Source organism: Dipteris shenzhenensis, chromosome 9 (genome assembly GCF_047967505.1).
Source record: "Dipteris shenzhenensis isolate YYH24624 ecotype China chromosome 9, Dip_SZ_1.0, whole genome shotgun sequence".
In the NCBI taxonomy this organism is placed as follows: domain Eukaryota; kingdom Viridiplantae; phylum Streptophyta; class Polypodiopsida; order Gleicheniales; family Dipteridaceae; genus Dipteris; species Dipteris shenzhenensis.
Window position 1 is genome coordinate 48,257,820 of NC_141604.1, and position 26,868 is coordinate 48,284,687.

Sequence of the window (26,868 nt, forward strand, 5' to 3'; positions counted from 1 at the left end):
TTATATCTTCAAATAAACGTAAGGTAAACTTTATCAACATAAAAGAGATACTTAGCCTTAGATGTTTGTAAAAACTATTTCTTGGAGCCTTTGTTTGTTTTCTTTCCTTGAGAGACTCTTCAAGTCTTCTCAAATGAAGTGTTTTGAAGATAAATTCCATACTGATACTTTTCCAAGTAATATGAACCTCTTCTTGGAATTGTTTTGGAAAGAACCTTCTTTGAAGAATTCTCAAATTTCCATTCATTTGATTAAGTCGCAAAACCCTTACCATACCAGTTAGGTGTCAACTTATTGCTCCCGAAGTTTCTCCATCTAGATAAACTGTAAAGCTGTGTCACTCGGGCCACATTAATCTATGAGAGACCATAAAGATTTCTATTTATTCAATAAACAGGTCCCAATAAAGGAAAACTGTAGGATGATAAAATATAAAAAATACAGTCATGTAAAGAGCTAGTTCTTGAGCATATCATGCTCCATAATAAGAAATAATAAAACCGAATGTCATAGCAAAAATCCTAAAATGAGATAACTGGAACATATAACCGTGTCATAATGGAATAAACCATGTTCATGACTATTCAGTGGGCTAACTTAGAACATACTACCCTCAAGTGGGGTCTGGCCTTTAATTATTAAAGGTACTTGTTTTCCAAAAACTCTTCAACCCGTGCTTGAATCATATAAATTGATTGCCTTGGAATGGGCTTGTGAGACCAATCTTTCCATCTGTGTATCTTTCATCGCTTCCGTTGCTACGTGCTTTCTTTCCAAAATTGGGTGCTCCGTATCTTCTTTTCTCTTGTGGGACTTGCTTTTTGTGCTTGTTCCCTTAAAACGAGAGCCTTTTGGCAGTCTCCAAGGTCCTGCCACAATATCCAAAACACTTACCCATTAAAGGTTAGCTAATGCATGCATTCTAGTTCTTTGGGCTAATCCTAGTCCCTTGTGGGTGTCCCCAATAGTGTTATTTAACCAATGCAGCACAAAGGAAAATGGAACGTATTCTAGTTAACCGGAGTCAATTTTCTTTGATCAAAGTTAGTCTAAAAGATTTCTCTTTATTTCTTGGGAGAAGTACAAATTCTTTGGCACCGATTGCCTGTCGAATCTCGACACTCGGTCGCCTTGAGGTGAGTCCCCCAACAAGGCGTTGCGTACATGGCTGTCAGCCTCACAAGCGTGTCAAAAAGCCATCCCTTTCTCGAGGGTTCCTAGAATTGTGCCTGAAAGCACTTCGCTCTAGTCAAGCTAGAGCTCAAGGCCCTCATGTGAGTTGTGCTCTAGTTGTTGAAAATTGGCCCCTCGAAGACTACCCCTAGGTAGGTGTCCGATCGAACGATCTCAACCGGCTTCCCTTGGTAAGTGAAGCTGTGCCGGTGGAGGAGTATTGCTTGTGAGGTGTTGAAGATCATAACCTTGGTCTTGCAAAGGTTGCTTATGAGGTCTTTGTCCTTGCAAAACACCTCTAGGGCCTCTAGGTGTCTCTGTAGGCTTGCCTCCAAAGAGGAAATAAGCACTATGTCATTTGTGTACAATAGTGTTTCTATCCTCATATCAGCAAGTAAGAATCCCTTCTCTCCTAGAGGCGATCAATAAAAGTCGTGATCTCATCAATATAGAGCCCAAAGAGCGTTGGTGAGAGGGGGCATCCTTGTTACACTCCAATTGTGCTCTCGATCCAATCTGACAAGCCTCTAGAGGCCTGTGCTCTCCCTCTGACTGACTCGTATAGACTAATCACCCCCAGATTATGGCCCTTGGGATCTGCATCACTTGGAGGCTTCTAATCAAGCAGGCTCGTGGAACCATGTCAAAGGCCTTCCGAAAATCTACAAAGGATGCGTGGACTTTCTGGGATCTCGATCTTGCCTCCTAGGTGATGGCTCGTAGGGTGAATATATGTTCTACAACATGTCTCTGTGCGACACGCGTGCACTTACACACATACACACCTCGTCTCCTTGTGACCATGATCTGGGGGTAAAAAATAGGCACGTTTCATAGGATGCTTGTATTTATGAATATCACTCTATTAAATGGTGAAGCGAACCCAATTTTTTATGTAGGTAATTTGTTGCCATTCGATTTGGTATATAGCATGACCCCATTCGGGTTTACTGATCAAATGTTATGGGCTCGAAAAGTTAGTTTGTTATTTATGTATTGCTGAAATTTTGGCCCCAAGCCCAAAAGAGCACTAGGGAGGGAGAGAGATTGAGGGGGGATTTTATAAATGTTTGATGGAGATCAAAAGGGTTTGATACTAAATGTGAGCTCTATCATGAGAAAAAAAACCTTTTGTATGAGAAGCACACCCCTAAAGACTTAATGTACATTGAAATTGGAAATGAAAATTGAAGCACATAAATTGTGTGGGCATTTTTTAAGGCAAACCTTGGCATACCCTCTTGGGATTCCCATATGTCCCATCGAGGGTCCCAACGTCCTTGAAACATGTCGAAGGTTTGTTCTTGTAGTCCTTTGCTTTGTAGAATAAGACGAAGTTGCGGGTTTGTGAGTGAGCTTGGCATCTGGCACTATAATGAGGATATCTTGAATTGGGCAACGGCTTGTTGGTCTTGCAACCAACCTCGTGTTGGTTTTGTTTCTTTGGAGGATGAGTTCAGGAGTTGAGGATGGGCTCGGGATCCACTTGGGTTCGGCTCTTCTCTTGTGAAGAGGAAGTGTGTGATTATCTTCTATTTGGATCTTTGTCTACCTAGAGTTTATGACTGCCTTCAAAAGACCAAATTGATCTACGAGACCGAGTACATGTTGTATAATGCATACAAAGGAGATCCTATGTGCTGTTTTTGGAACAAAATTAAAGCAAACCATGCCACTAATTATACATATTGTTGGGGAAAGAATGTCGACACACCATGGTGATATTGCATGGGTGCTAGAGAGTGAAGCCTAGGTTAGCATAATGACTGGTGCTGCTACTTAAAACTATTCAATTTATATCCAAGTTTGTTCTAGATTGTGAAGAGGGGTTTTAGATATGACAAAACTATTTCTCTTGTTAGCCACAGCCACATGGGCTTGCTAGATAATTTTAGGAAGCCAATCATGCTAGTGTAGTTAGTATTCAAAGCCACGGTTATTTGGACCAAGCTTGGTGTTGAGCATGGAAACTGTTGATTTGTGCCATGGATGCTGTGTGCTCACATCGTGGGCTGCTTATCCTCTTTAGGTCTCCCTAAAGGCGGGTGATTGGACCAAGTGTGCTGCCTATCACACAGGACTTGTGCAACATGAAGTCTATGATGGAAACGTCTCATTTGTATCAGATATTGCACGCCTCAATTATAAAGAGATTTGAAGATGCACCTTCAATTTTGGATGTACCTTTCTAAAATTACAATCGTATGTATAATACAACTGTTGGAATTATTTTCAGTTTTCCATTTTATGTGAGACCTTGGCAAGATGACTAGAGGTGACTAGAGGCTGAAAGAAAAGGGTATATGAATTATTTTGTAAAATCCTCTCAATTTTCTATTCCAAGCAAGAGAGAGAATGCGCGGAAAGTGAGAAATGTTGTGCATACTTGTGAAGTGTTTAGGAGGAGTTAAGTTTGTAGAAAGAAAGAAAGAAAGAAAGCAAGTTTATTAAAAGTCTTCAGAGACCAAAAAGGGTCTATGAGACTAAAAACAAGCTGATACAATGAGATGAGGGTTGGAGTCACTATGCGGGCATCAACACCCATGACGAATACAAAAGAAAATTCATAATCCTGATCTTAATGGCATCGATACATAAAGAGAAAGCTCTCTAAGCTCATGGAGTATAGTGTGGATTGTGCCTTATAGTTGTGTCATGCATAATAATGTGGATTGTGGCTTAAACTGTGCCTTACATAATATTGTGTACATCATTTCTTAATTAAATATGAGTGAGCCAATACATGACAAGTCTTTTTGAGTGCGTCTCTTTTGGAGATAAAGTAAGGGCTCTATGAGGCTTATCTCTATTCTTGTCATCATCTGTGGCCTACACTGCAAAAGCCTAATGTTTTGGTAATTACTCTTCATAACATTGATTATTACCATTCTCTATGCATATAGCAGAACACAGATGCTATACTGAACGCGTTTTGTGTCCTGTGTGCTTACTTACTACTTATTGTCTTCATCTAGCTACAAAATATTTGATTCGAATTATTTTACATTTTGAATTATCTTAACTAATAATGTGATTTTTATGATCAACTTATACAGGTCTTTGAGTTGTTCGATGTGAAGAAAAATGGGGTGATTGAATTTGGGGAGTTTGTCCGCTCACTGAGTATATTTCATCCCAATACATTGCTTGAAGACAAAATTGACTGTAAGTAAAAAGGGCGGTTTTATTAGTTATCTTAAGTATGGAGATATATTGACACTGGTGGTGTTTCTTTTCTTTCTTAATTTGGAAAAAGATGCAGTGGGGGAGTCCTTGTGGCAGCCTTATGAACTGGAAATTTTTAATAAAATGTTCGTTCTTTAACATTAAATATAGTATTTGGAACTCCTCAATTGTCTGTATTTATGAAACACGAAAAGTAGCTTGCTTTCTGCTTCTTGAATTTTGGCATTGAAGGGTCTTTGGGTTCATGTTTCTGTGCTTTTGCACATTGGTTTTTGTCTTCATGATCTATTCTGTATTCAAGAGGACCTTCTTGTTCTCTTATTGCTCTCCCATGCTATAAACCATGCGTCAAAAGAACTTGCCTTATTATGATACAAAGATACTTGGAATGAAAGCGTTGTGCAATGGTAAGACAAAGAGGGAAAAACATCACCTAATGATTGTGAATTTGCACTGGCAACACAAGTCACTTCTTACAAAATCACAGTTTTCTTTTTTCATCCAATCACATTACTTTGATACACCCTGAGGTCTAGACCATTATCTTCTGTCGTGAGTGGAAAGTCTTGGATTCTAACAAAGTAACTCTCTGTTTTGCAGTTGCCTTCAAGTTGTACGACTTAAGACAAACGGGATTTATTGAACGTGAAGAGGTGAGGGGAAGAGTGGGATTGGCTTTTTGGTTTGTTTTCAATTAGCAATAGAGTCAACGTGCCATTCAATTTAATATGCAATTCTAGGGTTCATACTTCTTAATTATGGAAGTTTCATCCTGGGATTGTCTTATGAAGGTATATGGTATAGTGGCTTATGTGTACCATCTTAGTTATATCTCAGCCAAGACAAACAGATTCTGGAAGAGGTCTAGGTGATGTTGTTGGGAACAGCCTCCTCTTTCACAGACTTGTATTACTAACTCCTATCAGAGCAGCACCCCCATGTACCTCTCTTCTTCTTCTTACATCCTCTTCTTCTCTGGCTTCTCTCTCTTTCTCTCTCTTTCTCTCTCTCTCTCTCATCCATGAGGCAGTCAGGCACACACACACACACTCTCTCTCTCTCTCTCTCTCTCTCTCTCTCTCTCTCTCATCCATGAGGCAGTCAGGCACTGCGAGCATCTACTTCGGTCTCGGAGACAGGAGCAGACCTCCTCCTTGGTAGACCCTTCTCAGAGCTCAATCACGGAGTTCTTCGAGCCAGAGCATGTGGACCCCCATACTACGAGGCTCGGACATGATCGAGATCCAGAGCTAGCGACAATGGCAGCTTAGACAGAGGGTTGACGTATAGATTACAATAAGGGATATCCCCTCTCTGTTCAGAGTTGGAGCTCGACCGACAGGGCTCAATGTAGCCCTTGTTAGGCACAGAGCTATGACTTGGAGATGACACAGGACCATGCCCACAAGCAGGTGACAACTTTCAGCCGTAGACGTATTTTACAGGGAGAGAGACAACCTTGGAAGACCCATAGGCGATATTGCATCGACATAGTTTCGCATACCCAAGTGAGCAGGTGGAGATTGTGCGGACTCCTATGGCACTTTCCACAGGACTAATGTTCACAATGGTTAATTCAACCAGCACACAGTGAGGTTGAAGCAAGTGTTTTCAGGTCCATTTCCAAAATGTGAACACAAAATGCCTTCTTTTGGACTCTCTAGACAAACCAACAACCCTGCATACAAGGGCCCTTTGTGCAATACCTCCAAGTGGATTATTAGGTTGGAATCGATAGGCTATCAGCCATGATGCTCTCAAGCCAAGAGAAAGAGATACACTCCACATGATAATATAATTGTAAAGTTCACAATGGAACCCCTACTCACAAATGTCTCATTTAAAATCGTCACCCACATGATAGTATGGCTACACAGAGGACGGTAACCACAGATTGCAGTGAAGGCCCCTCTCAGCGTCCATGCAGCACCCAGCTGATGGAGATGGCAAGTGCTCGGACATGCGTGCCGTCGAATGGTCAACGCCAGAGGCATATCCATTCAGCTTATTTCCCCATATTAGTACTCCCTAGATGCCCTTTTCTTAGGCCCAACACAGCAAGAGATCCATCATGTCATTTGAGACTATCTCTTACATGTGTACATTCAATGGGCATAGATATTCTCATCATAGCCACATGCCACAAAATTTGCATTCTATAGAGAACATTTCCCCCCTTGAATGAGGATCGCTTTCCCCCCTTGAATGAGGATCGCTAGCCACTAAGTGTTGGGTACCTCAAAGATTTTGAAGCAACGTTTCAATTACAAACACTCACCCTCGCTCATGAAATCACCATGGAAATAAATTGGATGAAAGCCAAGATTGGGCCAAGTTAGTGAGGGTTAGGCTAATTTCTCTAGGAGATGTTTAGACTTAGAGGGCAAAAAGGAGATCGAGTGCAGGGAGACACCCTTTGAAATTACTTTTTGATGTGACATCTAATCCTATCTACTCCCTCCCCCTTCCTCCTACATGCTGCCTACACTCTCTCTCCCAATCTCTCTCTATCTCTCTCTTCCCCTCACCCTTTTCTCTCCCTCTACCCCCTTTCCTCAGTTCTCACTCCTTCTCCCCTCTTCTTTATCCCTTTTGCTAATTCTATCCCCTTCCTCCAATCTGCCTCTGCCTCCTTCATTGCATTGGTATCAAAGCCCTTTCCTTCGGCTTTGTACTTGTCCACTACTTCCTCCATTCAAGACTTTTGTTTGTTTGAAGGCAAGTGTTGCTGTGAAATTTCTTCTGGTGGTGTATCTCCAAGTCAAAAGAAGCAGAGGAAAGTCAGAGGCAAGTGAGCCATTGTTCCAAGGCAAGGAAGAGCAACAGGACGTAGAGCATCGGACAACAGTGGAAATCAATGAATGAACGTGGGGCTTCCCGACGCTCAAACTCTGAGGATGCAAACGAAGAATTTCAAGAGGTCAGCCACAGTACGTGATCATTCGGCAGGAGTTGCAGAGGGCAGTGGTAGGGCAAGCAGTGGACTTCCTTTTGATTCAGGAGCACACGTTCTCAACATCAGACATCCGACGGTCATCACCTTCTTCCCAGGAGAGGCCTGGAGGTGTGGTCTCCTGCTGTAGGACGAAGCAGACGGGTCTGCATCTCGGTCTCCCAGGCGGTGGTCCTAGAGGTCTACGATCAAGGTGAGCTTATCCCAGGGAGGGCAATTTGGATGGGAGTCGGGATGGGAGAGTCCAGGATTCGGATCATGAATGTGTATGCCCCACCGTGCAGCCAGCACCGGCCGGCCTTTTGGAGGAGGCTAACAGAGTGTCTTCTAGATGTTGACTCCTGGATCGTTGGAGGAGACTTCAACAACCTGGAGTTTGGGGAGGACAAGCAAGGGGGTGCCTCCTTTTTCGAGATGCCAGCAGCAGAGCGGAGCACGTGGGAGCAGTTTGTCTTCACGATCAGTGGTAGAGACCGGTGGAGAGAGCCAGAGTTCAATAGGATTCCTGGCAGCCTTCTCTTCTCATTCAACTAGAGGCGACATGATGGATTGCCTGAGAGGCTGGATCGCTTCTACGTCGAGGACTGGGCACTCCGAGTGGTCCGAGAGGGTAGTCCCTGCTAGAATACCAGTGGCTCCACCCCTATGCATGGCCCAATCTCCGACATAGAATCTATCTTGTCTCTCAAGTAAACCATGTTGCCGCCGCTGCCCAAAGGAGAAACTGAGATTGCTAGGAGACCTAGAGAACTTCGGTTCCCTTTAGGGGTCCCGACCACAGATCGAGAAAATGAATTGCTCCCAAGTGCTTCTTTCTGAAGCCAGCATCCCGGAATAAGAAGCACCCCCACGCTTGTTCTCCTCAAACTAGAGATTGTTGAAGTCACCTCCAACAATCCACGAGTCCACATCCAGGAGGGACTCCGTCAACCGCCTCTAGAAGGCGGGTCACTGTTGTCTACAAGCTGGGGCATACACATTGAGAACCCCAATCCTAGAGTCCCCAACCCTCAAACATGGCCATCCATACTGCTCTGCTTGGGATGAGCTCTCCCTGATTGTACACATCCGCTCCAATGGACCGGGACACCGAAATGCAGACCCCCCCACTCCTGCCAACCGCCGGGGACCATACCTTAGGGCTTCTCCCTGGAAGGAGGTGCCGTCTACGTCGAACATCTGCGGCTGAAAACTGCTGACATGCGCAGTTGTGGAGCCTGTGCACATTCCAACTCACCATGGTCAAACTCATGGGGAGGTGGGGGGAGTGGAGAACAATTCTCGCCTATGAGTGGGAGCCTATACTGAAACCTGAGACCTCTAGGACTCCGTTGCGGGTTTAGATGGGGAGTAATCTGTGTCAGTACGACGTCATACCAAGGGAATAACTGGCTCGATGCCTACCTTGGTGGCCCACTGCCTCAGAAATGAGGAATCAACCCCTAATCTATCTGCACAAAGCTGTAGAGTCCAATACGTGGCCTGTTTTAGCTGACCTTGGGTCCCAGGCGAAGCACACATGCTTCAACACCCAGCTCGCGACGGTCAACTAGAAGCCAAGGTGAGAAGTGGCGGTGTGACCATGGGTGACCCACATCTCCCTCCCTTGGGGGCCAAGCCACTATCCCATCATGTCAAACATTTGCTAGTCCACTACCCCTCTCCAGACGCCGTGAAGAGAAACCTCCAGAAAGGGCGCCACCAGGAGCCAAACACTCCTATAGAGCCTCCTCGAGGATGCAAAATCAGGACAGACACCTCTAGAGCCATTGGGTATCTGTTAGGGATCTCAAGATAGTTCCACGGTCCTAGCTGTCAGAACTCTATAGGTAGAGGTTGTCCTGGATGAGGCTTGGGACCTAGAAGGTGTGAAAACGGTCTGCTTGAGCTCTGCTACGTGGAGGACGACGCAGCCAGACTAGGCTGCGCCTGGGCCCTAGGAAGAGGGGCCCGAGGTTTGCTGCAAGGGAGAGGACTCTGGCACCCCCTTGCTTGAAGGCACGGTTCTTGAGAGAGAAGGGGAACGGGTAACGGAGGGGGCGGAGGGGGCTTCTGTCCTAGAGGCAAGGAGGGGAGGCGGGCAAGAAGAAGTGGGGGGGGTGTGGTACGGGTGACTGCAGGTTCAGGGGGAGGGGGGGACCGGGGGGGGGGCAGAGGCAGGGCGGCCCCGATGGAGGGTCCATCGAGACTTGCTCAGCGGTGGCTCTAGGCTCCTGTTGCAAAGGGACATGGGCACTTTACTCTGCTGGTGCCTGTGGCTCATTCTGGAGATTGAAGAAGGTCTCTTCCTTCTGCTCCATAGGGGCAACCTTTGCTAGCTTCTCTTGAGGCTGGGGGATCACCGATCGGGCTTAGCCTGATACCTGCGATGCTTGAGGGCTGCCTTGCTGGGCTTCTTGTGTTCAACCTTGGTCCAAGTCCCCTGAGAAGGCTCAACCCAAGGTGTTTGCCTGCCCTATGATGATCTAACTGCCTGGCCCGATGTTGGGGAGCCCTCTCCCTCTGCCTAGGCTGAGGAGGATCCCTACCTTGGCCTCTCATGCAGTCTCGAGATAAGTGTCCCATCTATCTACATCGGAGGCACTGGCTTGGAAGCCCAGAGACGTCAACTCTCTAACGTAGTTCGCCTCCATCCAAGGTCTCCAGAAGGATCTCCTCAAGAAGTGCCTCGAGGATGTCCACAATCACTCTGAGCGTGGGGACCCCATCATTTGCGACCACTGTGGCTGCCGAGGGAGGAGCAGACTCCAGCACCGTATCAAAACATCCCCTGATAGATTGGAGAATGGATCTATACTCCTTCGGGAGCCTCGGGAAGCGAGGTACGTGGTGAGTCGTGTCCATGTCCGCCACTGTGAAGCCATGGTACCAAGGGAGGAGGAAGACTAGATGAGGACCAAGAAAGATAGGGCTCTGCTCCACAAGTGACAAGGTGGTCTTTGGAGAACTCAGCTGGAGAAGGAAGACCCCTCTCCCATAGATGGTGACCTCTTGGATGTGGTCATCCCCTAGGGATAAACTTGCCTGAAGCCAATCCCGAATCTGTCGCCTCGAGGGGGTGAGCCCAACAAACCGGCCTAGCAGGGCCCTATCCTTCAGAGCCTCCGCTGCACTTTGAACCTGTTGCTTATCCTCCGGAGAGAGCAAAACCTTAACAGTATTGGGAGTCGAAGGTGCTGCCATTTGAGCCCCTCTTGCCAGACCAAGGGTCACTGTCAAGGTTGATCTTCAGAAAAAAGCAATTAGCCCACTGCTGCATGAAAAGGAAGGCAGAACAAAAGGATACCCTCCACTACAGCCGATGGGCCCTGCCTGTCCAAAAAGTCAGCTGTCCTTTGGAACAAATGCCTCCAGCACTCGTAGACACTTCAGAGGGCCTTGTTGTAGTCGTGACTTGCTCTTAAGGTTGGGTAGAAGATGCTCCAAGTTCTCTGCATGTACCAGGGTAGCCTGGGCCAACCAAGCGGGCTGTAGAGCCCCCAATGAAACTCGTCTGCTAACGGACCTGCCCCGACCTGAGTGCAAAAAGACACCCAGCCAGAGCCTTGGTGGGTAGCAGCAGCACGCACGGGCTGCTACAAGACACTGGCTCTTGCTCCAGCCAATGCACAGCTCTAGCCTGAGGGCTATCTTGCGAGCTGGAATGGTGACGCGGCAAATATGCGACCTGAGCAGCTCCTTGACGGATGGACGCCGGACCAAGGTGCCCGCATAGTAGCTCTTGATCAAGGCAAGTTAATACATTCCCTTATCATGTGCTGTAGTTTTAGCATTCAACTTGTTAATCTGACACTCTTGATTTAAACCAAAGAATGGAGCTCTTTCAAACCGTACTCTCCAAAGAGAGTATATCCCATGGTCAGCTTTCTCAAAGGCAGCAGAGGCTGTAAAAAGCACTTAGCTGTGCTAATTAAATACCAAGCACACCAAAATAACAATTTACTATTAAATCTGCCTGAGAGAATGGGCTATTTATGTCTCTTTGTAGTGACAAAAAGCAACGTTGTGAACAGCAAGTATCTCAGATGTCTGCCTATATTGCCAACATTAATCCCGAAGCAGCTAATCTCCCTTTGCCTCAATATGTGTGTGTGTGTGTGTGTGTGTGAGTGAAAGTGAGTGAGAGAGAGAGAGAGAGAGATTAATTAATGATTCACACATGTGCAGGTGGAGAAAATGCTTGTAGCTTTGTTATCTGAGTCGGACATGCAGCTGTCAGACGAGGTGATTGCAGCAATACTTGACAAGGTATGTTTAGCAGTTCTTATTGGAGAATGCCAAAGATAGCTGTAGCAGAAGAATTGCTGGTGGCTCTGTTATTTATACCATTACTTGTGTAAACAAATCACTTGTTGCGCGTGGAAGCCTAGGTCTTCTCCAGTTAACGTCTTAAGCCTCCCGTGTGATCGTCATCTTATGTGACTGCACTCACCAAACTCGGGGCCATAATTGTCTCGTGCATGATGCATATGTCCTCTTCATTATCAGCGCTTATGTTGTGTTCTATGACATGAATATGCATGGGAATTCATTTTCTAGCCCTCTAGTATTGTGGGAAGAACCCAAATTTCGTTGATAAAGGAAGTTTGAAGTGCAAGTCAGCACCGTGTGATGCATGCTGATCATAGGACAATATAGCAATAGCTTATACAGCTTGGGTAAAGTTCAATCTTGAGTTTTGTGGATATAAAGGGTGGTTTAATATGGGAAAAAAACTTACTATTGGCCACCAGACCTTCTCTGAGGCGGATACAAATTGTGATGGAAAAATTGATCGGGAAGAATGGAGGAATTTCGTATTGAAGAATCCTTCACTCATGAAGATCATGACGCTCCCATACCTCAAGTAAGATGCCAAGTTCTCTTGTAGTTATTTGTGGCTGCCTCTTCACGCTGAATATTTGAAGTTATTACTTGGAATAGTGTTCTTACGGTCTCCATATTCTCCAGGGACATCACAACTTCATTTCCGAGTTTTGTTTTTAACTCAGAGGTTGAAGATGCCTGTTAGTCACGTTTTTCATTGCCTTACTGCTGGGTTATTCCTTAGCTCAACATGTCATTTTTTCAAATTATACATTGGGCAGATTGGTGTATCTTATATGTGAAGTCCTAGTGTTTTATTTTTGGATATCAAGGAAATGTAGAGAGTAAGAAATATTGCTAGGGACAAAGCATTCTTTAAATGTCATTGGTTTTAAATTTGGCGGTTTCCTCCATATGGTTCTAGACAAGCTAGAAGGCAGCGGCGTCAAGAGGCTACCAAAGGAATGACTGACAGATGTGGAAGATTTAATTAATGCTCATGTTGTTTCTTTCTCCTCGCCATCACCTCTATAGTTTCTCTCTCGCTGCCACCTTCTCTCTACCTCCAATAAGAGGGCTTTGTACTTAATTTTGTATTTTGAGTAATGATGGCACAGATTGCCTGCCCTGATTGGTTCAAGACAGTAGCTTATACTTAGACATGTAGGAATCAACATTTTGGCTGGAAGGTTGAGTATTGCAGCATTTGTCTTTTACTTGGTGACATAAAATCTTGAAAGGAGAAGACTAGAATGAGATGCTATGTAGGGTGCTGCAAGCTCACCTAATTCCAAATGAGGTAAGATGACGCTTGCACCACCAAGTTCTAATGAGGAACGATGACCCCTTTTGAGGGCAGAAATACCAACTATTGAAAATGTTATAAACTACACGTCTATATAGGTAGATAGAACTGAAAGGGTATAGGATCCTTTTCTAAGCACATTTCATACGACCGACTTCAAAAAGGTTGATGTTCTTAGCTACATGGTGTTTTATCTTTTGTATGGAAAATAGAATATTACAAAAGATAGGTTAACCCTACATGATCTTCATAATCATCACTTAAGGTAACAATTGAGAGTATGACGTCGGTTTCTTGGAAATACAATTAAAATAATATGCCTATCCTCGTTTGTCCCTCCTTCCTTGCTTTTGATATGTGGGTGCTATCTTTTTATGATATGGTACACCTCTCTTAAAGGCTTTCTCTCTTGCATGATGCCAACACCTAAATACAAGGAGATTATACTTGGTGTGGTGTTACTAAGTAATGTGGATTACAATAATACCATACACCTTGCAAGGGATAAGTTGTTAATGGGAGTCTTAATATCTACAAAGCCAAAACAAGGTGGCATTCCATTAACATGAAGCAAAAATGATTTGATTTTGAAAATCATGGTGATACCACTATAGCCCTTCTATTAGTGATTGGCAATGTAAACGCTTTTATGCTTCTAGAAATGCTTGAAGAAGTCCATTTTAAGAGTCATCATTGGCTTGTAATGTCCCTAACTGTCTAATGGGTCAATCGATTTCAAAAATTAAAGACCGGCAAACTAAACACAATTTTCAATTTCAAAACATTTCTATTTTTGAATTAAAATTCATGTATGTCTCTTGTCAGCGTGTGAGGGAGAGACGTTGAGGGGAGAGAGAGAAAGGAAGTAGCAACGAGGGGAGAGAAAGAAAGGTGTAAGATAGTGAGGGAGAGAGGTTGAGGGGGAGAGAGAGAAAGGAGGCAGCACTAAGCGGGGCAAGAGAGGGGGAGGGAGATGAATGAAGGGAGAGCGCAAGGAGGTAGTGCTCAGCGACGGAAGGGAGGATTGAGCGAAAAGGAAGGGGTTGAGTGAGCCGCTTTATGGAGGGCAGAGGCGGTGATGAAGGATGAACCTTCACAAAAGTTCCATCCAACTTTAATTTTTCGAAAGGGCTTCCAATTCCTTGTTTAATCACGGGCACCTGACTCACTATTACTAATAGGGTTTTTCAACATTGTGGGCGCATATTGTCCCCAAAGTCCAAAAAGCAAACTAAAATCCTTCGTAAATTAGAGAAAAGGGGAAAAGGGAAGAATGAAAAGGATGTAAAGGAAGGAGTAAGATGGGTGGCCATCTTTGTTGCCATGCTAAGTTTAGCTTTGTAGGTAGTAAGAATTTTGCTAAAGTGGGACATTCACATCTTAATTTAGTTAACCATGGAAATAGGGTAGCTTTACATAGCATCACCATAGGCTCTATTGTTCAATTGTGATGTCGAGTACCAATGAAGGTGGTGACTAGTTAGGTTTGGTGAGCCATCAATACAACAAAAATTAATGGTTGGAGTATCAGGTTAGAAAGATCGTTTCAATGATTTGCTCATATGATGGCGGTTGGTAAGTTGAAGAATAATGGTAGAGAAACCATGATACTAAGAAATGTGGTGGTTGGCGAGGGGATGTGAAGGGAGGCCATGAAGCTCCTCAAAGGTGAGTGTAAGGAAAGCCATTGTTTGTAAATAGAAGGTGGCATGTAAGGAGGAGAGAAAATGATTGGAAATGGCAATGATGGAAAAGTTATGAGTGGAGAAAAATAGAAGGGAATCTTGGGGTTGAGATGGAAGTAGTTAGAAATGGTTGAGAAAAAGCTATTTCCAAAGAAGGTGGGTGTGGTTTTCAAGGAGGAAGTGAAGGAAATGGCCAAACGTAAATATAAGATTTTAGAGAATAGAAGCTTCGCTAAGTATGCTAGGGGCAAGAGAGGTATGGAAATGTGTCCTTGGGATGCCTCGTGGGAGGATGTGGATCCCCCCCAACCTAAGATTCATTATCCTTCTATGAATTTTCTTGTTTAACTATGTCAAATTAATATATATTTGATAAAAAATTAATACCTTGAAGGTTGTGAAAGTGAAGAGAGAGGGTGAGAGTGAGGGAGAGCACACCATAGAAACCTACAATGGGGTTATATACAGCTTATCCTTAAGGATAGGGTTAGGGTTAAGGTAAGGGTCAGAGTTTCCCCATGTCCCCTTTTAGAATCCTCTATAGAACTTAGACTGTGTTGCAATCTAGACCACCCCTTCTTAGGTTGCACTTGATAAGTAGAGGACAAAGATATATTTTGGATTTTTCGAAATAACATACTTTGGGTCAAGATTGAATCTATTCGCAGTGTTTTAAAAAAAAAAGCTGATTTTTTGAAAGGGTTGGTCAAACCTGTGAACAAAAAGACCAGTATCAAAGTTGGCTTATTTTTAACAAGCTAGTTTTTAAAAAGAGAGAGAGAGAGAGAAAGAGAGAGAGAGAGAGAGAGAGAGAGATTATAGTTACTCTTTCATTTTATACATTGTTGAAAGGGATCCTGGCAATGCCTCCATGGAAGGGATCATGGTCAAAAGGGATCCTGGCAATGCCTCCTTGGAATCGAGAGGTACCAAAAATAGCATTTGACATGGCTAGAAGGGTCCCTACGAAGGTAGAATTAGTAGAGCAACTGCAGGCTCTGTATTGGCAATATGACGAGATTAATAATGATGAGGTAGACTGGGCGATATTGCTTGAGTCATGCCGTCTTCCTCGTCTACATGAATCTAACAAAGACCCCCAAGACCTGGAAAGGATTGAAGTGAAGGTCCTAGAGGCGGCCATATTGACAATGGTGTCAAAGATTGCCAAGTGGCATAACGTGATTCCCAAATAGTGCTAGAAAATAGTAGAGCAACTGAAGGATCTGTATTGGCAATATGACGAGATTAATAATGATGAGGTAGACTGGGCGATATTGCTTGAGTCATGCTGTCTTCCTCGTCTACATGAATCTAACAAAGACCCCCAAGACCTGGAAAGGATTGAAGTGAAGGTCCTAGAGGAGGCCATATTGACAATGGTGTCAAAGATTGAAGCCAAGTGGCATAACGTGATTCCCAAATAGTGCTAGAAAAATTCGTCCTTTAGTGTATTTTGCACCGGTTAAAACTAAGGAAACCCAGCTAAAGTATTATAGTGCCTTGAGAGTAGTGGGAAGGATTTTTAATATTTAATGTAAAATCCAACAAATGTGTATAATTTGAGATGAAAAAGGGCTTGTTTTGAAATGGTTCTTGTTTTGATTGGCTAGGAAAAAAGTTGTTGGCTAGCACTGTGAACTCCAAATTTCACCCTACCACCCACCCTCGAATTCTTGGGTCCTTTGATCCCCTCTCCCTCCCATCCACCGTGTAAACAGAAAAATTATTTGAAGGAAGTTAATTTGTTGGCATCAGAAACGTGTAAAGCAAGCCATTACTTGAAGGAAGTTATTTCATTGTCGTAAAAAACATGCATCGGGGTCTCATTCAAACATGCATGTCTTTGATGGGCACGATACTTTGCATGTGTATGGTCTCGAACGCATTTCTCCTTATTTTTCACGAGTCATCATACACGAGGGTCCAAGAATACGCATTGGGAAGTCTCATTATAAAATGCGATTTATTGATGGGCACGGTACTTTGCGGCATCTACTTTAAGTCTCGTGAAAAGTATTGTGCCCATTAGATCTCATTTACATAGTCAAGGACATGTTAAGTATCATGCCTATCGGATATCATTTGCATGGTCGGGGAGACATTTTTCCTTGTTTTTCATAACCAATCATACATGAGGGTCCAAAACCATGCATCGGGGTATCTCACTCGAACGTGCGATTACTTGATGGGAATGATAATTTTGCACAGATCCACTTTAAGGCTCGTGCCCATCGGATCTCATTTACATGGTTGAGGATGCATTTTTCCTTGTTTTTCACTACTTGTCATGCATGAGGGTCCCAAAACATGCATCGGGGTCTCATTCAAATGTGCGGGTCTCTGCTGGACATGGTACTTTGCATGGGCATTAACCTCATCCACTTTAAGAGTCCCATGCAAAGTATCATGCCTATTGTATATCACTTGCATGGTCGAACACATATTTCTCCTCGTTTTTGACAACCGGTTATGCATGAGGGTCTAAAAGTACGCATCAAGGTATCTCATTCAAACGTGCGAGTATTTCATGAGAATGATTCTTTACATAGGCCTTAATCTCATCCAAAGTTTCATGTCCATTGAATATCATGCATTGTTGGCGATGCATTTTTCTATGTTTCTCACCACTCATCATGCATGAGGGTTAAAAATATGCATCAGGGTGCCTCATTCAACCATGTGATTCTCTGATGGGAACGATATTTTCATGGGCCTTAATCTCATCCACTTTAAGGCCTATGCAAAGTACTATCCATTGGATATCATTTGCATGGTCGGGGATGTATGTTTCCTTGTTTTCCATACCCGTCATCTAAAAACATGCATCGGGGTGTCTCATTCAAACATGGAAATCTATGATGGGAATAGTACTCTTCATGGGACTTAGTATCATACACTTTAAGGCTATGCAAAGTACAGCCATTGGATATCATATGCCTGGTCAGTGACACTTCTTTCCTTATTTTTCACCGCTCGTCATACATGAGGGTCCAAAAACACGCATCAGGGTGTCTCATTTGAATGTGCTATTCTTGGATGGGCACGATACTTTGCATAGGAATTTCATCCACTTTAAGACCTGTGCAAAGTACCACGTCTGTTGGATCTCATTTCCATAGGCGGGGACACATTTCTCTCAATTTCTCACTATTCGCCATACATGAGGGCCAAAAAACATGAGGGTCAAAAAACAGGCATCCTTTGAATGTGCGAGTATTTGTTGGATACAATACTTTGCATGAGACTTAATCTCATCCACTTTAAGGCTCACTCAAAAAGTATCATGCCCATCATATCTCATGTGCATGATCGAGAACAAAATTTTCCTTGTTTTCCACCACTCGCCATGATGAGGATCCAAAAACACGCATTGTGGTGTCTCATTTGAACATTAAATTTTTTGATGAATACAATGCTTCTCATGAGTCTCAAGTTCTTCCACTTTAAGGCTTGTGCAAAGTATCATGCCCATCGGATCTCATTTTCATGGCAGGGGATGCAATTTTCCTAGTTTTCCACAACCCATCCTGCATGAGGGTCCAAAAAGATGAATCGGGGTGCCTCAATGGAACGTGCAGATCTTTGATGGGCATAGTACTTTGTGGGGCCTTAATCTCATTTAGTTTAAGGATCGTGCAAAGTATCATGCCCATAGGATATCATTTGCATGGTCGAAGGTGCATTTTTTTTCTCTCACCACCCGTCATGCACAAACGTGCGAGTATCTAATGGGCATACGAGTCTTAATCTCATTCACTTTAAGAAATGTGAAAAGTACGATACGCATAAGATATCATTTTCATAGTTGGGGATGGATTGGGATGCATTTTTCTTCATTTCTCACTACCAATTGTGCATGATGCTCCAAAACACGCATCGAAGTGTCTCATTCGAACGTGCGATTCTTAGATGTGCATGGTACTTTTCTTGGGTCTCAATTTCATCCAATATAAGGCTCATGTAAAGTACCACGTGATGCATTTTTCTCATTTTTCACCACCCATCATACACAAGGGTTAAAAAACACACATCGAGGTGCTTTATTCAAACATGCCAATCTCCAATGGGCACGATACCTTACACAAGCCTTGATCTTATCTACTTTGAGACTTTTGCAAAGTAACACACACCAAGGTGTTTCATTCGAGCGTGCAACTCTCCGATGGGGAGGTACTTATGAAAAGAGCTGTGTATTCATGAGTAGAAGTTGCGTTAAGTAGGCAAGTGATACAATGCATGTGCCCAAAAGAGAGAGCATCTCCAGATCCACTAATCCCTCCACTGATTTCTCAATCAGGTCCATGATTCTCTCAATCACAAATGGAACCTTCTACCACCTAACCCAGTCACACTAACCACACATACACACCAAGTGGTCACACATAAGTGCACATACACCTTGCAATCCTTGGTATAGACCCATTACATTAATGTCCTAAAAATCCCCCCACAAATTGATGACCTCACCCTAGTATTAGTACATGGGAAGCTTCATGGCTTGCTCACATCTAGTAACAACACTCATGACCCCAACTTGTGACTCACTCTAGTTATGGCTCTTGGTTTACAATTGGGAGAATGGACAATGACTATGCATGGGAAATTCCCATAGATTTGACAAGGTAAAACTCACACATAACACTAACAATCATTTAAGGGGCACATCCCAAGGTAGAGAACCCTTATTGACTTAGCACACAAAACAACTCAAAAGACAAATGGGTCATCACTCTCATCAAGGTTGACTTGGGTGGTGAAACCAGATAGAGCATTACTCTCCTCTGCTGGTTCTTCTTCTTTTTCAGATTCTTCCACAAGATTTGCTGAGAGTTTCTCCTTAGTGTAGCACTCCTTTTCAAAATGACCAAGCTTTCCACAGAAATTGCACTTCATCTTGATCTTGCTTGTAGTTGCTTTGAAGTTGCTCATGACTAGATATGCTTCACTTTCTTTATAGGTGTAGCCATGCTTGATCTTTCTTTCTTCTTCCAAGAGAGATGCCTCTATATCTACCAAACTGGATTCTGGTAGATTTGTAAGAGTAATCACAATGGTATAATAATCATCACGTAGAATTTTTAAGCAATATAGAAACCACAATATCATCATTAAGCTCAAATTTGATGCTTGCTAGTTGAGTCAATATACCTTTCATGGAGTTTAGGTGGACGATATTGACTCTCCCTTGTCGAGCTTTAGGTCAAAGAACTTAATGAGTAGACTATCCTTTTCATGAGAGTTTAGGTGGAGTCTAGGTGAGAGGATATTGACTCTCCCTTGTCGAGCTTTAGGTCAAAGAACTTAATGAGTAGACTATACTTAAAAAAATTTCCCCTATAGATGCTCCAAAGATAGTCTCAAGATGCTTCCATGTAGCTCCTTGTTGCTAAATTTAATGCTTAAATGCATCAGAATTTGCAAGGGAAATGTAAGAATGGTGAGCTTGCTTTTTAGTTATTTTTTATTTTTGGTTTAATCATGGTCTTGACAAAAAATGGATGCCAAAGGGTCTTCTTACCTTACGTTATCTTATTGTATGGGAGGTGACAAAAAAGGTGGAGATGTATATGGCTTAATTGAAATAGTAGGCAACACACACACTTTAGATTTGATGTGGATTTCAAAGATCCTAACTTGACGAATCGACATGTTTCTCCTCCTGGCCACTTCATGGTTTGGGGATCTAACCAAGCTTGGTTATGAGGATCCATTACTAGCCCCTTTATTAGCATGCCAAGCCATCTTATCCATGTTCAATTGGAAAATCCATGAAGTCACAATTGACTTAAACTTGAAGGAATTTTGCAACCACTCGAATTCAGGCAAGCTGCTAACCATGCAACTATCATTTAATGACTAGTGTAGAGTATTAGTCTTGGGAAAAGGAAAAGTGGAAGAAACAATGACATTGATCAATCAACTGCTGTAGCAAAATTTTGATCAGATTATTGAACAAGATAATAAGGCTTTGTTGGAATTTGCTGAGAACTCTCGAAGCATTATGAGAAATCTTTTCTAAGTTACAACCTTAATTCCCTGGTCAGTTATGCATCATAAAAAAATATGGGATTGAAATGTTGCAGCCCTCCTCAAAGTTTGGCATCCACCCCCTAACACAGCTTTTGTAACTTTGAGGGAATTTCCCAATATGTCTAGGAAAAGCTATTTTCAAACTTGATGAGTATTCCCACAAGTAGCATAAGGAGAAATTCTAGACCCACTTACATAGACCCCTACTTTCCACCCAGGGTGTTGGAAGCAGAGTTGATGGCACACGACAACAAAGTGTGGGACTTACATGACATGAATCTCCTAGCACCTTGTCATGTTGACATGTGGCTTTTTTTGATGGACATGGTGCAGGCTTCAAAGATAATTAAGATTGATGCAAAAAGGAATGCACACGAATTTGATGTCCCCATAATAAATAGACATGCATTGAGGCATTACTTCCCATGTCCTTATTTGTCTCATAAATATGCCCATCACTAGTGGGAGTAATCAAAAGATGTAAGAGAAGGATAGCTGAGATAGAAAAAAGTAAATAGACATGCATTGACGGCATTACTTCCCATGTCCTTATTTGTCTCATAAATATGCCCATCACTAGTGGGAGTAATCAAAAGATGTAAGAGAAGGATAGCTGAGATAGAAAAAAGAATCCCAAAATACATCAATGACATATTCAACATTGGCAGGTCATATGTCAAAGGTAGATACAATGAAGAGAAATTGGAATGCAAGGCCCATCCACCATGGTGCTGTATGGTACATAGTGAATAATTTAACTTCTTCCCTGGCAGACCATTAAAAGATCCACTTAATTCATTTTTGATGCTTATGAAGACACCGAATATGGTATTATTTGGAAAAGCATCTATTACGTTCATGTATATTAGGGATTTGATTCTCATAGTTAACAACTTGGTAAAGAGTCCTTCTATGCCTCCACTCCACCAACCCTCCTTGGGGATATGCTCATATGGAGAGAAGATAATTAGGGGACATGATTTCAGCAACAATAGGGGTGCCAGATCTTCAAGGAAATGGGTAGATTTCAGTCAACTAGGCAAGGCTGTGGAAAGGGTAGGAATTTGAAGCTAGCAAACTCCCCACTCCTAAGGAGAACCGAATGGAACCTTCTTCTAAGAGTTCAGTCCATTTGGACATGGGTGACACTCAGGTGAGACCTTCCAAGATCTTCAGAGGTGACAAGACTATTTCTATTACTCAAAGTGCCAATAGAAGATGGCACACCTACTCTATGATGACATGGATTGATTGGTTGCAAGTATGTTCTATCCCATCCTTCAGAGGTATCACAGCCTTCCCTCATGGAAACTTAACTCTGATAAATAATTGATAACAAGAAAGGAAAAAGTTTATGATTTTAAAATTCGATAACCCTCTTATGGATTGTTTATCAACAATAAAGAAATTGCTTGGCTGCTTCCTCCTTAAGAATGCTCTTCCTATTGTGAGCTCCTTGCTCACTATTCGATAGACTCTTAAGAATAATATTGGGGCATTATTGATGAGACCTTGGATCACTTTTAGGGAAAAAGGGGACCTCCCGTGTCATTACTTGGAACCAAAACTATCCTAATTTTTCAACAAAACATGGAACCATATAGCAATGCTAGATACAAATTTGATTCAAAACAAGCAATTAAGAAATGCAATATGGAAGGGTTTGAACCACATCGCCAGGGAAACAATTGATATTGAAGGATGACGACACTATAATGGATGCTTGGTATCAATTGTCTATGTTTATAAGGACCTAAACTAACTTGACCATCTTATAGTACCATTTCAAGAACATGCAAGAACATTCTTGAAACAGTTGACTGATTCCAAATTCCCTAACAAGGGAAACAATTTAACCTTTTATCACTCTTATGATATAATGAAAAATATTAAGTGGCTCAATGCAAGTTTCTTAATCACTTCTATGGATAAATCGACCTATACCATAGTCTTTATTTGCAAGAAATTGATTTTTTATTTAGCACGGGATAGGTTGAATAGCATGGACTTTGCACAAGTCCATGAGGGTAGTATCATGGACCAACTGGCCAGGGAGAAATTGGAATTTTAAGTATGTCCACGGATTGAGAAATACTCACTACCCTATTTAATGTGCACATACAAAGAACATAATCACTCTTTCAGGTGGATAACAAATGCCCATGCTTGCTGCTTCTTTGAGATAGCAAAATTTATTCATTCAACACTCCAAGCTTGCCTAGGACCACTGATGATAGCTAGTCCAAGAGTATAGGACTCTACCATGCAGGATGTAGGGGTACCATCAAAAGCATTTTGGACTGTAAAGTTAGTATATGATAAACAAATAAACTCTGTGTTTATGCAGCGGCGAATAATTATAAATAATTTGATTGATTGAAGTCATGCGATAAGTGATTTCTTTAGCCTTTCCCATGCTAATAAGAAGTTTATTGGCCTACAAAGGAATCATGAGGCCTACTGGCACAATCAAAAGAAATGCAGTAACCCATTTGTTTTGGATCAGGAATTGATAAAAGTCAACATTTGGTTACCCTCTAACATGCACTTGACATGGAGGCACAAAGGATCCAAATGGAGCAATATGGAAATGCGCATTTTGGAGGAGGGGGTGTTGAATCATGGGAGGCCCAATTTGTAAGTATGAATATCAAATTATATTGTGTTTATGTGGCTTATTAGGATGTTATTTCTTTGTACTAATCCCTTCACAAATTGTGTCATCTTGCAGCTTGATATTGGGGGAAGATACCCTACTCCCATCGAGATAGCCTACCACCGCCACCATCGCAGAGGAGATACATGGAGGCACTTCTATGATGACAGATTGATTACTGAGGAGCAGTATATCTGGGCTACTGGAGTGCCCCCCCAGGTATTTAAAAGTAATTAAATAATGTCAATATTGTAAATAAAGATTTGATTTTTTATACATTGATACATGTTGTCCCTCATTTATAGGGCCCTAGGGATGATTAGAAGGAAAAAGATGAGGAAGAAGGGAGCGAGGATGCGGAGGACTTAGATTAGTCGTACAAATACTGCTAGCTAGTCTTTTTTGTACTTGAAGCCATTGGCTTGGCTTCATGCCTCTTGTATATACACTCCTCTTATTTTTTGTACTTGAGGCCACAAGATGTGGCTTGGTGTCGTGCTATATGTACATACAAGCACTTTTTGGGCTATAAATTAATATACAGTCCTTTTATTTTTTTGGCTTTTAATTTCCTTGTGCAACATTCTATCAATGAATGCCTTGTGAACTAAACGTTTTGGAGTTGTAATGTTTTATTCAAAATTGTAATCATCACTATAGACGTGCTTGGAATCGTGCTAATTAAAATGTGGTTGGCTGTAAGAATTGAATTGCACAATGTGGAAATGGGATTCTTGTAACCACATAGCATACACAACATACATAGCATTCTGTTCAACCACACAAAATTCTACTTTTATTAAAAAAAAAGATTATGCAGAGCGTCTATAAGTGCGTCTATGTATGCATCTTTCTATTTTTTTTAATTTCTAGAAAGCGTTTAAGAGCACGTCTATAGGAATGTCTATCTGTTATATTGATGCGCCTATAGACGCGGGTCTGTAGATGTGTAAATAGATGCATCCGTAAGTTTTTTTAAAAGTTAAGGAAACGAGTCTGTATGCGCGTCTATGGGTGCTTTGTGTTGTTGTGCATTATTTTCATGCTCAAAAGTTTATTCTCAATGGTGCTAGCTTAGAGTTAATGTGACTTTCCTAAACCAGACCAACCATTTCCTATGTACTATGTTTTGCTATAGTTTAATGAATGTTCTTAGCTTGCTCGAATTGCTTTTCCAAGCAACTTGGTGGTTGAAACAACTACATCTTTTAGTAGTTTAGTTTGTGATTTCAGCATGCCACTAGCCCACCGGACACGTTTAGAGCCAATTTGGTGGTTGAACCAAGCTAGTGATTGTAATAACATGTTCTTAGAGTTTAATTAATAGTCTAATTTATGTTTAAAATTGGGGGTTGCAACAGTTGCATTGTTTAATATTTTAATTTATGTTCTTAGTAGCGTGCCACTAGCCCATCGGGTAGGTCTAAAACTAGCCACTAAATTTTTAACGATGTGTGTCCTTGGCATGCCACTAACCCATTGGAACACTAGCCCAATGTTTGGAACAACATCCTGCTATAGTGTAATTAATAGTTAAATTTATGTTTAACACTAGGGAGGTGGATGGAACAACATGTTGTTATAAATGTTTCGTCCAAAATTTTACTTCCTACATGTTGGATGAGAAGATGGAATTGTACCTTAGATCTATCGCTAAGAACCTTGACCTTTCTAGGCAAAGGAGCTTTGAGCATTTTAAGCCCTAGAACATAAAGAAACTCAAAGATAGGAATGTGTGTTTTGTAACAACACACATATAGACTTTGACCTAGCCTAACAAGCTTTGAAGAAGAGACACAGTAATGTCAGGAATGTGTGTTTTGTAACAACACACATTGTTGTAGCTGAATGTCAATTTGTAGGCCGCTTGGATCCAACTTGTGTGTTGCAAGGGAGATACAATTTGGTAGATAAAGATCTATGTGTAAGCTAGTGCTCTTTCCAAAGGGAGATTGTACATGGCACTCCATTAAATGCATTTGTGGCAAATGCTCACAACAACATATCTATCTAAATAAAATGAGACAAGACAAAATTGATTTCCTAAAATGGAGGAGATTTGAACATGTTGATGTTGAAGGATCCAACAAAAAGGGATGGCTACTACAATACAAGAGCACTTAGCCAAGGGAGATTATAGATCACTTGGTTAAATCCATCCGAATATATGTGTTAAATCCATCCAAATTTCATAGCTAGGTAGCAAGACAAGCAATTTAGGACATGCCTTGCTAATTCCCTCCATGACATAGTTATCTTGTGATAGATTTTGATGAAAATTACACATTTCAAGAACAAGATGAGATACAAAGTGCTCATTGGTATAACAAGTAAATAATAATTCTAGTGCATCTCACATACACTCATCTTCTTGGTTCTTTTATGACTGAGACCAACCTACTTGTTGTTGACTCATAGGAGTTTAGGAAGGTGTAGCGCATGCATTATTTCCACATTTTGGACGACATGAAAGATGACACCTTGTATGTTTAGCATGCTTTTCTATTGCATTGTGAATGGTTAGAAAGGGATGACTCCCATGTCTGAGAAACAATAAAAAAGTATTGGGTGTGGTCAAAATTGGTGCTTCCTCTCAAATTAAATTAGCCCATGGATCCTACTTTGTCTCAAGGTTTGAATCCTTGACTAGGCTAAACATGATGTGGAATTTCTTTGGTTTGAGCCATGAAAAGATACACGTGGTGCTGCTACTAAGGAGCTTTTATAGACATCAATTAACATGACCTTAGGGGAATTTGCAGAATTCCCATGATGTTGTAGCATGGCTTGAAATTAACCTCTTTAGAGGAGCACAATCACCATATAGTAAACAAAGTTGTAAGAATAGCTTGGTGCAAAATATTCCATGAAGTGAAAGTGGATAAAGTGCAAAGGAGAAATAGATAGGATTCTGAGACAATTAAAGGAACACGTAATATGCACATGCATATGGGGTGTTTTAAACAACCACATTTCCCTCAAAACAAGAAAGATTCATGTTTTTGTAGTGCATACATCATAGGGGACTATGACAATTGTTAGGACATTGCAATTGTGAAGCAATGTCAGCAATATCATATTTTTCCTCTATATGGAGTCGACCCATACTTTGTCTTGTAGTGTACCAAGCCCAAAAATAAGGGTGAGTAAGCATTTTAAGGTAATTGGGGAACAATATATGAGAAGTGGGTAGTTAGAGGTATCTGGTACCAAAAGACATCCAAGAAAGGCCACAATTATAGCAGTTACATAAGAGTCCATAGACGTATGTGTACTCTCATATAGGAAGAGCTATTAAGTTTTAATTGCAACTGTGTCTATCCACAAAAGAAGGGCAAAAGTGTCTTGAAAATGGATTCAGACACACATGAGCACATCATGTGTGTCTTAAAGTAGAGGACTAAGATAGTACCAAAAAATGCATCTCATTGCATATTCTCATCGTGTAATTAATTTGTTTGCAGAGTAGGATAAGGTGATGGCGAATAATTTATCATCAGACTCAATCATAATGGTGCTATAATTAATCTTAAATCAAGGAAAATGTATTCCTCTTATTTCTAGTAAACCC

At 41.9% G+C, this 26,868-nt stretch overlaps 1 protein-coding gene across 1 annotated transcript in view; it reads left to right on the plus strand.

Moving 5' to 3' along the window:
- LOC147898760 (calcineurin B-like protein 1) overlaps nt 1-12,421 on the plus strand; it is a 52,123-nt gene extending 39,702 nt beyond the window's left edge. Inside the window, exons 5-9 of the mRNA XM_087378839.1 lie at nt 4,230-4,338; nt 4,960-5,012; nt 11,480-11,560; nt 12,046-12,158; nt 12,263-12,421. Of these exons, the coding sequence (XP_087234965.1) occupies nt 4,230-4,338; nt 4,960-5,012; nt 11,480-11,560; nt 12,046-12,158; nt 12,263-12,323 (417 nt within the window). The 3' untranslated portion in view covers nt 12,324-12,421. The remainder of the gene's footprint in view (nt 1-4,229; nt 4,339-4,959; nt 5,013-11,479; nt 11,561-12,045; nt 12,159-12,262) is intronic.
- The last annotated feature ends 14,447 nt before the right edge of the window (nt 12,422-26,868 follow it).